General features: G+C 45.5%; 1 protein-coding gene across 2 annotated transcripts in view; it reads right to left on the bottom strand.

The window, feature by feature from the left end:
* Positions 1–12,525, bottom strand: part of SEMA5B (semaphorin 5B) — a 583,078-nt gene that overhangs the window by 220,376 nt on the left and 350,177 nt on the right. For both annotated transcript variants that reach the window (XM_088460747.1, XM_088460748.1), the window contains one exon: positions 10,185–10,283. In XM_088460747.1, the coding sequence (XP_088316873.1) occupies positions 10,185–10,283 (99 nt within the window). The remainder of the gene's footprint in view (positions 1–10,184; positions 10,284–12,525) is intronic.

Below are 12,525 nucleotides of genomic sequence, written 5' to 3' on the forward strand. Positions count from 1 at the left end.
TCTTATACAGCAGCTGCTTGGAGAAGCAGCTTTTGACAGCGCCGTGTTTTTTAAGTATCAATTGCTATCCAGGGGAAACCCCAACAAGCATGGGTAGAATATACAAACTCCACACAGTTAGGGCAGGCTCACCGACATTTAGCTCCCTCCTTCCGGGAGGGAGCTGTCGGGCTTACAGGGCTGGGGGCGTGACGCGGCCAAAGGGGGCGGGGCCCGGCACCTGACGCGGGGTTGGGGGCGGAGCATTGGGCGTGACAGCGCGATCACGTCATCGTGACTCCGCCCCCTCTTCACAATGCGGTGATTAATGGCATTGTGCAGCCGGGGGCGGAGCCCCGATGACGCGATTCAGCGCAAATCGCGTCACCGGCCCCCCTGCTGCCGGGGTTTTTACTTAAAAGCGCGGGGGGGTGCGGACACATCGCTGGGGCCGGGAGGATTGCCTGCCTTCCTGGGAGGTCGGGAGCGGCACCCAATTTTTGGGAGGTTCCCGACCAAATCGGGAGGGTAAGCAAGCATGAGTTAGGGCTGTGGTGGGAACACAAAATGACTGGCCCATTATGTACCTCCAGATCAACGCTAAATTAATTATAAAATTCCAGCATCTCTGCTGATGCTTGAACTTAGACTAACACTACCCCCTTCCTGCACCAGTATATCCAAGGAATGTGCAAATCGCTACCATCTAATTCCAGACTGCTTGACTGACATGTAAATATACTCTCTTTCTCTCAGGTGGCAAAATGCCCTTACAGTGACCTATTACAGGCCGGGGCAAGTGCGGCACATTGCTGCAAAAGGACATATTTCTGTGGCCACAAAAGGTTTTAATACTCTTTAGAAGGAAAGGAGTCCTGTAAGCAGCCTCCACAAACTGCACCAAGAGTTTGTGACCATTCAGGGAGATTCATTTCTCCTATTATTCTTATCAGTGATCTGTTTATAAGAACCTCATGCTTTCCAGAGAAGGGAGGAGGGTTCTGAACATTTTACTGAAAACAGATGTTCACCTAGAAATACACAGGAGAATTTTTTAGAGGTTTCTTTTTCTGGGTAACTCCAAACTGGCCAAGAATATTCCACTAACACTTTCCACCCAGTATTGCAAGAAGCTGTCTGTGGGATTCAGACTTCCTGGTAACCTCTACAAGTTGCTGTCACTTATATTTTCTGTCTGAAAGTAAAGGTTAGGGGGTAAATTTACTAAAGTGAGAGTTTTTAGAAGTGAGTTTTAAAAGTGATGTTGCCCATAGCAACCAATCAGATTCTACTTAACATTTAACTAGCAGCTTCTAGAAGAGAATAGCTAGAATCTGATTGGTTGCTATGGGCAACATCACTTTTAAAACTTACTTCTAAAAACTCTCACTTTAGTAAATTTACCCCTAGGTGTCTCTATCTACACACTCTAAAACTATGTATAATCTGTTCTAAGTCCATGTTCCACAGTGTACGCACGAGAATGTTGTTGGGATTAAACACCTTCTATCAAATAGTGTTCAAGAGAAAATTATATAACATGCTACTGGGTTCACATTTAGTAAAAAAAAAAAAGAATATTATATGTCCCGATGCCTTCTCTAGTAGGTAGGATAATAATATAGTAGAAAGAGGGTGGGACTCCGGGTCTCTAAAGGGTTAAATCGCTTTTATGGCATGTGTACAAAGTACACCAACGTTTCAGAAAATGTCCGCTCTTTTTTCAAGGTAACATGTTACCTTGAAAAAAGAGCGGACACGCTCTGAAACGTTGGTATATTTTGGAAACATGCCATAAAAGCGATTTAACCCTTTAAAGACCCGGAGTGCCACCCTCTTTCTACTGTATATCTGGAAACAGTGCTGCGCATGCGCTGTTACATCTGTAACACCAGCGCATGCGCAGCACTTCCTACAGATGCGTTAAGTTTGCTGTGTGTGTAAAGAGGGAGTCCATCTACCCCAGGAGAGGGACCCCTATCCTGACTGTGTCACTATATATATATATATTAAAAAAATATATATATTTTTCCTGACGAAAATCTTTTAATAGATTGAAAGGTTGAAACTACGTGTGTCTGAGTACATTATTTTATATATGCCTTGAGTGCCACACCTTTTGGCATGCCTATCTGTTGGATACTTGTGGAGGCATGGAGGCACCAGACGAAGATACACATTGGTAAACGAGTGCCGGGTCATCTTTGACCTATATATATATATATATATATATATATATAAATATTCTATATCTCTGAGCACAGACACAAACAGATAAAAATATATTATAGTTAGCAAGTATAGGACAAAGTTTCAACATAATCGCATAGAAAAGAAACCATCTAATTTTAAGGTGATATTGTACAATTATGTCCCAATGGTATTGGTAGCAATATACAATGCTAACACATAAAACTATATCAGTTAAAATAACTAGTGGAACAGTTCAGCACTCATTAATGGCTTATAAACAACATAACCATTAACCCTGTTTTCTGTAGTTCTCATTAAAGTGACTTAATAGTTGATATGGGATCGGTATGAAATAAGTAAGTAACTAACCTAACCTAACCCCCCTAACCCTCTGTGGCCTGAGGCTGACCACACGTGTTTAAAATGTTTGCCACGGCGCTGAAAGGGTTAACCCCCTGTGCTGCGGCGTCATATTTAAATAGACAAAGGGCGCTCGGCGCCATGTTTAAATGTATTACCGGCGCTAGGCCCAAGTGTTTATACATAAAAACGTACTCAAGATGGTATGTGCAGCACTGAGCCAGGACATGTATTTAAAATGTATGATTTTAAATGTAAACTGGGTTTAAATGCACTTATAGAAATGTAACATATCCTGACCTTTGGAGACAAACTGCTCGTTAAACATCCTCACCTAGGGATGGATATGGTAATTACCCTAGCCTGGCAGTGGGGGGTTAGGTGGTGACTGAAGAAGCCTTTCCTTTGAAATGCGGGCTAGGGAGACTGCTGTGTGTCTGTATACGATACCAAGCAAAGTTGTAAAAGACAAGCAGTTTGTGCTTAGGAAACCAAATGTTTTTGGGTGGTATCAAGGAAATTGATTTAATTTCTGTGAAATGTAAGACGTATTTATTTATGTTTTCCCTGTGATGTTGTGCGTAAGAATGACATAAAAAGAGGGACTGTGAGCCCTGTGTGTGTACAACCCTGTAACTTCTTTGAGGAGAAGAGCTGCTGATAAGATTCCTGTATGTGGTACATCCTTGTGAATCCAGTGTGGAGAAGAATTGCTGTAACATCTTGTATTGTATGCTGAAATTCCCCTTCAATCCGAAGGGAGGGTCTTTTTTAAGACTAAGAGCAATAAACACCTTTGCCTTTAAATTCTATTACATCTGTATCCTGCGACCAGGAGGAATCAGCCGACACCAATCTGGGGGTGTGGCCGCATCTAGTCAAACGCATACGCAGCAGAATCGGTACCAAGTAGGAGCCTGAGGGTAACGTAAAAAGCGGTTCCAAACGCCGATGGTAGAATTTGGTGGTGGCAGCATCGTTAGACGCCCATGGCGCAGTGGGCGGAGTCAGTGACAGGTGGTCGTGACTGTGAGTGGGAGTCCAAAAGCGCTAACCCGTGACCAGGGACGGCCTAGGCGAAAGGCGTCCGGTCACACCCTCCTTAGGGGTGCCTAACCCTAACCTCCACCCTCACAAGTGCCTAACCCTAATCCCCCTTCTAAGTGCCTAAGCCTAACCACCCCTTTCCCGCTGCCTAAACCTAAGTCCCCCCCGGGGGTGCCTAACCCTAACCCTCCCTCCCCCTAGCCTAACCCTAACCCCCCGGGGGGTGTCTAACCCTAAGTCCCCCCCGGGTGCCCTAAACCTAACCCCCCCGTGGCTGTCCGCTCGCGGCGCCCGGCATCCCTTCAAACGGGATGCCGGGCGCCTGTCTCCCGGCGTCGGGAAAATGACAGGCGTCTAGCTATAGACGCCTGTCATTTAACCCATGCCGGGATAAAGCAGTCGGGGAGCCAGCTGTCGGGATCACGTCAGCTGGTTTCCCGATTGCATCCCATTGACATTCTGTTTATATGCACGCAACTGCGTTGCTAATATCAGCTGTGCTATTTAAATGTTTGCATTTGCATTGCGGATGCAGCCTGACATAAGGATGCCCACTTCCCCTTACTCACATCCGTACACTTGCCCGACATAGCTAAACAATCGGTAACATTAAGTAACATCGAACCCAGACGCAGAGTTAAGGCAGACCTCACTCAGGAATTGCTAGCCTCTGCGCACGCTATGAGTCCTCAAGGCTGCGTCTGGTATCGCAGTGGCTAATTTATGCACACCCATGAAACGGCATTGAAACGCACTGGCACGCCTGCGTTTGCACGGCTACCCCCCTGTGACCACCCACAAACGGTATTCTTGTAAATCACTGTCGTTCGTCTGCGTAGCCTCTGCGTAAGCAGTTCTGACTGCAGCATCTGGCGTCTCGCACTGCGATGCATGAGCAGCGCAAATTAATCGACCGATTGCATGTGTATACGCAACTGCATTCCTTGCTGAATGAGGCCCACAGTTACATGCATCTTTCTTCAAATATCATTATATAATATTACCTTGTGAATATAAGATTATTTTTCTTCACTATGTAATTACAGCCATGGCCAAAAGTTTTGAGAATGACACAAGTATTCGTTTTCACAAAGTTTGCTGCGTCAGTGTTTTCAGACCTTTTTGTCAGATGTTACTATGGTATACTGAAGTAAAATTACAATCATTTCATACGTGTCAAAGGCTTTTATTGACAATTACATTAAGTTTATGAAAAAAGTAAATATTTGCAGTGTTGACCCTTCTTTTTCAAGACCTCTGCAATTCGCTCTGGCATGCTGTTAATCAAATTCTGAGCCACGTACTGTTAGGAGACAAGGAGAAACCACACTCCTGAGGAGGTCGAGACTTGCTGGCTGTTTTAGCAGATCTTGATTTGCATAGTCCTAGCGTGGCACAAGTAGGACTTCCAAAAGGCTCAGTAATCACTATGTCCGAACCCCCAAACCTCCTAAGGACAGCCAAGACAAATGAATATAGATCATAGAGAATGGCATCATTAGATCTAATATAGGGCTCGCCCCATTTCTGGGCTTCTCCTTCAAATGTCAAAAGCAAGAACAAAACTTTTGCATGCTGATCTGGAGGAAGCATCTGGTCCCGAAATTGTTCCAAATTCCCATCAAAGATAGAACAATCAGGGTCTTGAACTGGCATGACAGATTGAGGATCCCCAGTTGGAGTGGATACATCAGACTTTTCTCTTGCGAACGGAACATCAGACTTCTCTTTCGGGGTCGGTAAATCGAACTCTTCTCCTGGTGTCAGTACTTCACACCTCTCACCTGAGATTGATACATCAAACTCCCCTCCTGGGAGCGGTACTACGGAGACCTCTTCAGAGGGCGGTACGTCTGGCACATTTTCTGAGGTCGATACATCGGATTCCCCTTCTGGTGTCGGTACTTCAGACCTCTCTTCCGAGGTTGGTACATCAAACTCCCCTTCTGGGAGCGGTACTACGGAGACCTCTTCTGATGGTAGTGCATCAGGCACCTTTACTGAAGTCGATACATGGGACTCCCCTTTTGGGATCTGGATGACTGGCATATCGGGAACCCCTTCAGGAATCGGAAGAGGTTGGTACATTAAGCTCCCTTTCTGGGTTGCGGTCTTCGAAGACCTCTTCAGAAGTTGGAAAATCGAAATCCCCTCCTGGGATCTCGACAATTAAGACATCGGATGCTCCTACAGGAGTGGGTACATCGGACACTTCTATAGGTGTCGGTACTTCAGACACCTCCTCTGAGGTGGGAACATTGGTCATATTCTCTGGAGATATAGTAGAAGACATCGATTTTAATATCGGACGTTCCGCCTGCAAAAGAAAAAACCGGAACCTCTGCAGAATTAAGAGAGTCTTCCCATGGGAACGCCTACCATCTGGGTCCGGCCCCACTGACATCACTAGTGATGTCAGTGGGAGTGATTTTGGCTCCGATAGAGCCAAAATCACTCCAGGGCTTGCGGTCACTGAGACCCTACCGCAGGGTCTCGTCGCAAGCCGGGTGGTCGCGATGGTCTTGATCATCGCGACCATCTTTTTGGCCGCTCGCATATGCTGTGGGTGGTCAACCACAGCAATGCGAGCGGCCAGGAGGCCGCTTCAAGTTTAGGTAGGAGGGCCCTGATTCAGAGCGAGCGCTCTGGTCAGAGCGTCCGGCTCTGAATCAGGCCCCCAGTCCCTCTCAGAATACTTCACTGATAACAGGGCTCAGACTAGGAGCCGTATTCAGTTTGAGCGGACCCATGATACTTTCCCACCTCCCGGACTTTTCGCCTACATTGTGTGTTTTGTAGGCGGAAAAGTATCGCACGCGTGCCCGCGTATCCCTGTACTCAATTTGAAAGTACGCGAAAACGGGACCCGGCGAAACAATCAGCCTGACACCCCCCCAATGATGCTCTGACATGGAGGTTAGATTTGGCTTGCTGAAGGTATTTGGTGATTTTAAACGGGCTCAATAGCTGCTAAATAGCGGTTTTGTATAAGTGGTGCAGAATAGTATTCAGGAGTTTTTTTTGCTGAAAATAACTTATCCCAGCAAATTTGGCGTACTTGAAAATGGGGGTCAGCATATTTTAAAGTTGCTAAAGTGAAGTTGAAAAAATTGTGAAAAATCCACCTGCCACAAGCCCGTGAAATTGAAAAAAAAACACATGGGGCATACTTGGCGCACCCCCAAGAGTCAAGTTCGCTAGTTTTTAACTTTGTCCCCCAACATTTTTTTTTCCACCCCCAAATTCACACTGATTTTTTGGGGTGTCCTTAAGTGTTTTTTAAAATTTATTTTACGCAGTTTACCTTTGGATGACTATCTGAAGGCTGCACGGGGGTTCCTGCAACGTTGCACCCCAAAACCCCAATTCTGCACTTTTTTCCGCCTGCTCTTCATAGGCGAAACTTTTACGCCTATTACATTGCATTGACTTTCCGCCTAGGCGGAAAGTCTTTCAAATTGAATACGGCGATACTTTTCCGCCTGGTGAAATGACGTCATCGGCAAAACTTTTCAGCTGATTCCGGCTTTTCGCCTCAAATTGAATACGGGCCTAGATAGGGGTCAGACTACATAGGCACCAGCAGAATTATTATTAGAAGATGGCTTGATGGCCGGCAGCATGAATAGACAGCAGTAAAGGTAAATGTAGAAAACTTTCTTCTGCGCTAACTACTGGAGACATTCTTTATACTATTATGATGAATAAAAATGAAACAAGACATAATAAAACATTGTGCAGAGTAATTTGCACCATATTGTAGTCATTGGAATGTGGAGCATATTATAGTTGTTGGAGTTTGCGCCATACTATGACTGCAGTGTGCAGCACATTATATTCACTACTGTGTGCCCTATTATGGTTGCTGGGACATGTTCCATATTATAGTAACTGGAGCATGCACAGTTTCTGTTTAATGTCATATGCGTCTCCCAGAGTGCTGCTCATAATAGAGGATCAGTGTTCCAATTGTGCGTTTTATTAGTTCCAAGCAGGGTTTAAAGTGGTCCGGAACTGCGTTCCGTCACTTCTAATTGGAGACGGAACCAGTTCCTCCTCCTCTGAAGCACCTCCATTTGCCGCGTGCCCACTGAGAGTTTATTACCAGCGGGCGCCCAGCTCCCTCCTCTCAGTGCCAGCAGCAGCCGGAGCTCACTCCTGAGCTCCGTCTTTCCGGCTCCCACAGTTCACTATGGGAGAGACGTCATGACGTCACAGTGCACACGAGGGAAGACGTCCCTGCTCGTGAGAGCTTACATTCTAAAGAGGAGGGGCAGACAGTCAGGTGTGACACATAAGGGGAAGATAGGGAGGAAAGAGCATTATGTGGGTTAGGATGAGAGCTGGAAGGCCTTGATGAAGTAGTGGGTCTTGAGAACCCGTTTGAAGATTTGTAGTGAGGTGGAGAGTCTGATAGGGAGAGAGTGTGTGAAGGGACAGAAGGTCAGAAATGTATGTGGGGGAGTATTTTGTGAGGCTTTGTAGGCGAGTGTAAGAACCTTGACTTGGCATCTGAAGGGAAAGGGGAGCTAGTGTAAGGATTGAAGGTGAGGGGAAGCAGATGTAGAACGTCTAGAGAGGAAGATGAGTCGAGCAGCAGCATTGTGGACATATTGTAGTGGAGAGAGGTGAGAGACTGGGAGGCCAGCTAGGAGAAGGTTACAGTAGTCCATTCTGGAGATGACCAGCGAGTGGATGAGGGTTTTAGTGGCATCCTGGGTGAGGAAGGGTCTAATCCTGGAGAAATTTTTTAGATGGAAATGGCAGGACTGCGAGAGGTGCTGAATGTGTGGTTTAAAGGAGAGGGAGGAGTCTAGGATAACTCCAAGACGGCGCACTTTGGAGCTAGAGGAGATAGTTGTGACATCAATAGATAATGAAATTGTGGGAAGTGAGGTAATGGAAGAGGGTGGGAAGATGATCAGTTCAGTCTTAGACATGTTAAGTTTAAGAAAGCACTGGGACATCCATGAAGAGATAGCAGAGAGACAGTTGGAGATACGGGTAAGGAGCGAGGGGGAGAGGTCAGGGGTGGAAAGGGAATTGGAGTATCAGCATAGAGATGATATTGGTTGTCAAAAGAGTTAATGAGGTCAACTAAAGAGGACGTATATAGGAGAAAAGGAGAGGTCCAAGAACAGAACCTTGAGGAACTCCTACTGTTAGTGGAAGTGGGGGGGGGGGAAGAGGAGTCTTGAGAGGAGACAGAGAAGGAAAGATCAGAGAGGTAGCAGGACAGTCAGGAGAGGGCAGTGCCACGTAAACCAAGAGAGTGAAGAAATTGCAGGAGTAGATGGTGGTACAGTGTCAAATGCAGCAGAGAGATGAAGGAGAATGAGCAGAGAGTAGTGGCCCTTGGATTTGGCAGCAAGGAGGTCATTGCTGACTTCCGTGAGGGCAGTTTCAGTGGAGTGGAGAGAACGGAAGCCAGAATGAAATGAGTTAAGGACAGAGTGGGAGGAAAGAAAGGCGGTAAAGCGGTTGTAAACAATACGCTCAAGGAGTTTGGAAGCAAAAGGGAGGAGAGAGATGGGTCGGTAGTTGGAGAGTATGTTAGGAACAAGGGTAGGTTTTTTAAGAATGGGGGAGACAAGGGTATGTTTGAATACAGAAGGGACAGTGCCAGATGATAGGGAGAGATTGAGGAGGTGGGCAAGATGGGAACAGGCAGAGGGAGACAGGTAACAGAGGAGACGAGAAGGTATAGCGTCAAGGAGGGGGTGGAAGGAGGGCAGGACCGGATGATGGCCATGACTTCCTCTCCAGAAACAGGGGAGAAGGATGTCAGAGTTGGAGAGAGAGAAGGGGAGGGGTAGTCAGGGAAAGGAGGGGCAGGAGTGCTGAGGGTCTGACAGGTTAAGATGTCCTCACGTATGGAGTCAATTTTAGATGTAAAGTAGGTGGCAAAGTCAAGGGCAGAGAGCGAGGAGGGGAGGCATGGAGGGGAAGGGCAGAGGAAGGAGTTTAAAGAGATGCCGGGGGTTTGAGGACTGGGAGGAAATGAGGTTCTAGAAATATGATTAGCCTTAGAGCGTGATTTCGTCCACTGATGCTCGGCAATTCTTGAACACTCTTGCAGGTATCTGGTGCATTTGGAATGCCAGGATTGTGGTGTGGATCTGCGAGGGTGAGTAGTTATTGCCGGAGCAACAGAGTCCAGAACAGAAGTAAGGGAGTCATTGTACAGGGAAGTGGCTTGTTCAGGACAGGAGAGAGAAAGGTTAGGTGAAAGAAGAGAGTCCAGCAGGGAGGAAAAAGCAACAGTGTCAATAGCCTCAATGTTGCGCTTAGTAATGGTAGCCTTAGGAGGTAAAGGAGGGGTAGGAGAGAGGGATAAGTTAAAAGAGAGAAGGTGATGGTCAGAGAGGGGGAATGGGGAATTGGAGTAATCAGAAATATCACAACGGTGAGTTCCACCACTTCTCTAGGACCACTTTAAGCACTGGTTCCAAGTGCAGATGAAATGATCTATTGGTTGAATTCTGCAATGAAGCCCAAAGTTAACTCTACTTTCTGTAATAGGACAAATAACAAAATTATTTATTATGTGTATTGTTATTAAGTTCTACAGTGGTTGTCACAGGTAATCTGGAAATACTTTGTACCTGGCGACTGGTGCACACAGGAGAGAAGGCGTTAGTCCCACATGTGAACACTCGCTTCCCGTTCACTATAAGCACTCGTACGTAGTTCTGACATTCCTCCTAAAAAAAAATGACACACAGCCACTCTGTGAGACAGATTATGTGACCTCCACAGAAATACACAGTGTAATGACAGGAAACAAGTATCTCAGCAAATTTCACATTTACTTTTGTTTATAATTTCTGATATAACTTAGACATATTGGGAAAACTGCAATTGCTTGTCTATTCATATATTGCCACCCACTTTTACAGCAACATTGAGTACATCCACCATGACATTTCTTCCCTTCAGTCTTTGTCATCATCTCCCCCTTCTATCCCAACAGGATTGCCAACCTTGTCCTCCCTTGTCCCTGCCTTTTACTGACCTATCTTTTTCTTAAGTCATTGTCTTTTCCCCGGCCAAGGTCCCCTCTGTCCCTCTATCGATAATATCTACCTCTCCTCTGTTCCCATAGACTGCTCTCTAGGTGTCATCTTTGCCCTTTCTCCCAATGCACGCCATTTCTACTTCCATAATATATCCAAAATCCATCCCCATCTCATCCTGGAAGCTACTATTATTATTATTCACTCTCTCATTATCTCTGGACTTGACTACTGTAATCTATTACTCTCCGGATTTACCATCTCCCACCTAGCCTCTCTTTAATCTATCCTCAACTCTGCTGCCCACTCATTTTTCAGCCTTGTTGCTCTATCTCTGCTGCCCCCTCTGCCAGTCACCTCACTGGCTCCCTGTTCCACTTAGAATCAAATCCAAACTAAACTTCTTTCCTTCCTGCAGCCACATTTTCATAATCACTCCTGCCCACTTCCCTCTGCCAACAACTGCCTCATCTCCTCTCTGATTATCCCCTATCACTGTCACCTCTAGGACTCCTCTCATACCGTATTCTACCTCTGGAATGCCCTATCACACTTCCCTCCAGCCTTCAAATATGCACTTACAGATGTGTCCTTATACATCTAGCCTCAATACACCACGCAGCGCAACTTGCCTGGTGTAAGTGAGCCACTAGGTCATGTGCAACTCTACTAGCGTCAAGCATCTAGTCCCTTATGCTACGTGATAATAGCACCCACTTAGGGTCATATAATTGCATACTGTTTGGCTACATGATAATAGCACATACATTAATATATCTAATTTGAGAGCCAACTCACCTGGAGGAAGCCCAAAATCCTCCAAATGGCACTACAGGAACCAGCACATCCTCCAAATGCTGGTCCCATCCATACCTCTCAGAACAGTAATATAAAATGTTTGTTGATCAAATCAACTTCATGTCCCTTCACAGGTGAATAAAAAGGGAGGTGTAATCTAGACTAGCACACTGCAAAGGACCAGCAATTACACATTAAATACTACATGATAATAGAAATACAGAGATCTCAGTTTGCATATATTTGCAAGTATACTGTATTTTTCTATTGTGATAGGCATGGAAGGGGCCAGCATTTGGAGGGTGTGCTGGTTCCTGTAGTGCCATTTGGATGATTTTGGGGTTCTTCCAAAGTGGGTGCTATTATCACGCAGCGTTAGGGACTACCAGAACAGAGAAGCCTTGATGTGACCTTGTAGCTTAAACATATCTATGCAAACTGAGATCTCTGTATTTCTATTATCATGTAGTATACAAGTCTCATTGCTGGTCCTTTGCAGTGTGCCGGGGGGAACATTTTTCCTTTTCTTGAAATGTAAGTGTAAAAATACACAAGATTTGTCTGCAAAACTGACCCTATATACCTATGTGTGTTTTTTTTAAAAGATGACTACTTTTCATACAGTACATGAGTTTTCACATCCTGTGATCCCAGGCATATTCCTGGATCTATCATCATCCCTGTAATGCAGAAATCTGACCTCCCTCCAAGCCTCTGTCCCATGTTCTGCTAAACCTGCTTTAATGAAACATGTTTCCTGTCTGTACCCTCTAAACACCCACAAACTATGTGTGACAGTGCGAGGGGGTCACATAAGGGGTTCCACTTTAATTCTCTTTACAAATAGACTGCAGTGATTTATGTTCCTTCATTGAAGTGTCAGGAATCTGTTTGGGTTCCTTGTAATTTGTCTGCCCTGTTTCAGATGTGTTTACTCCATTTGGAACATGCGTCCTGCACCATATATGGCGTAGGTGAAAGATTAAAGGGCTACAGTGCCCCAGGCTTTATATCAGATCAACAGTTTATTACCAGTACATGTAAAAACCAGAGCCCTTAGACAAACACAGGAGACACTTCAATGGGAACACCTAACTACAAAAAAAAAATAATAATTTGTGTACTGTATGTA

The sequence above is a fragment of the Taudactylus pleione genome, unplaced genomic scaffold, assembly GCF_031769625.1.
Source record: "Taudactylus pleione unplaced genomic scaffold, aTauple2 ptg000977l, whole genome shotgun sequence".
In the NCBI taxonomy this organism is placed as follows: domain Eukaryota; kingdom Metazoa; phylum Chordata; class Amphibia; order Anura; family Myobatrachidae; genus Taudactylus; species Taudactylus pleione.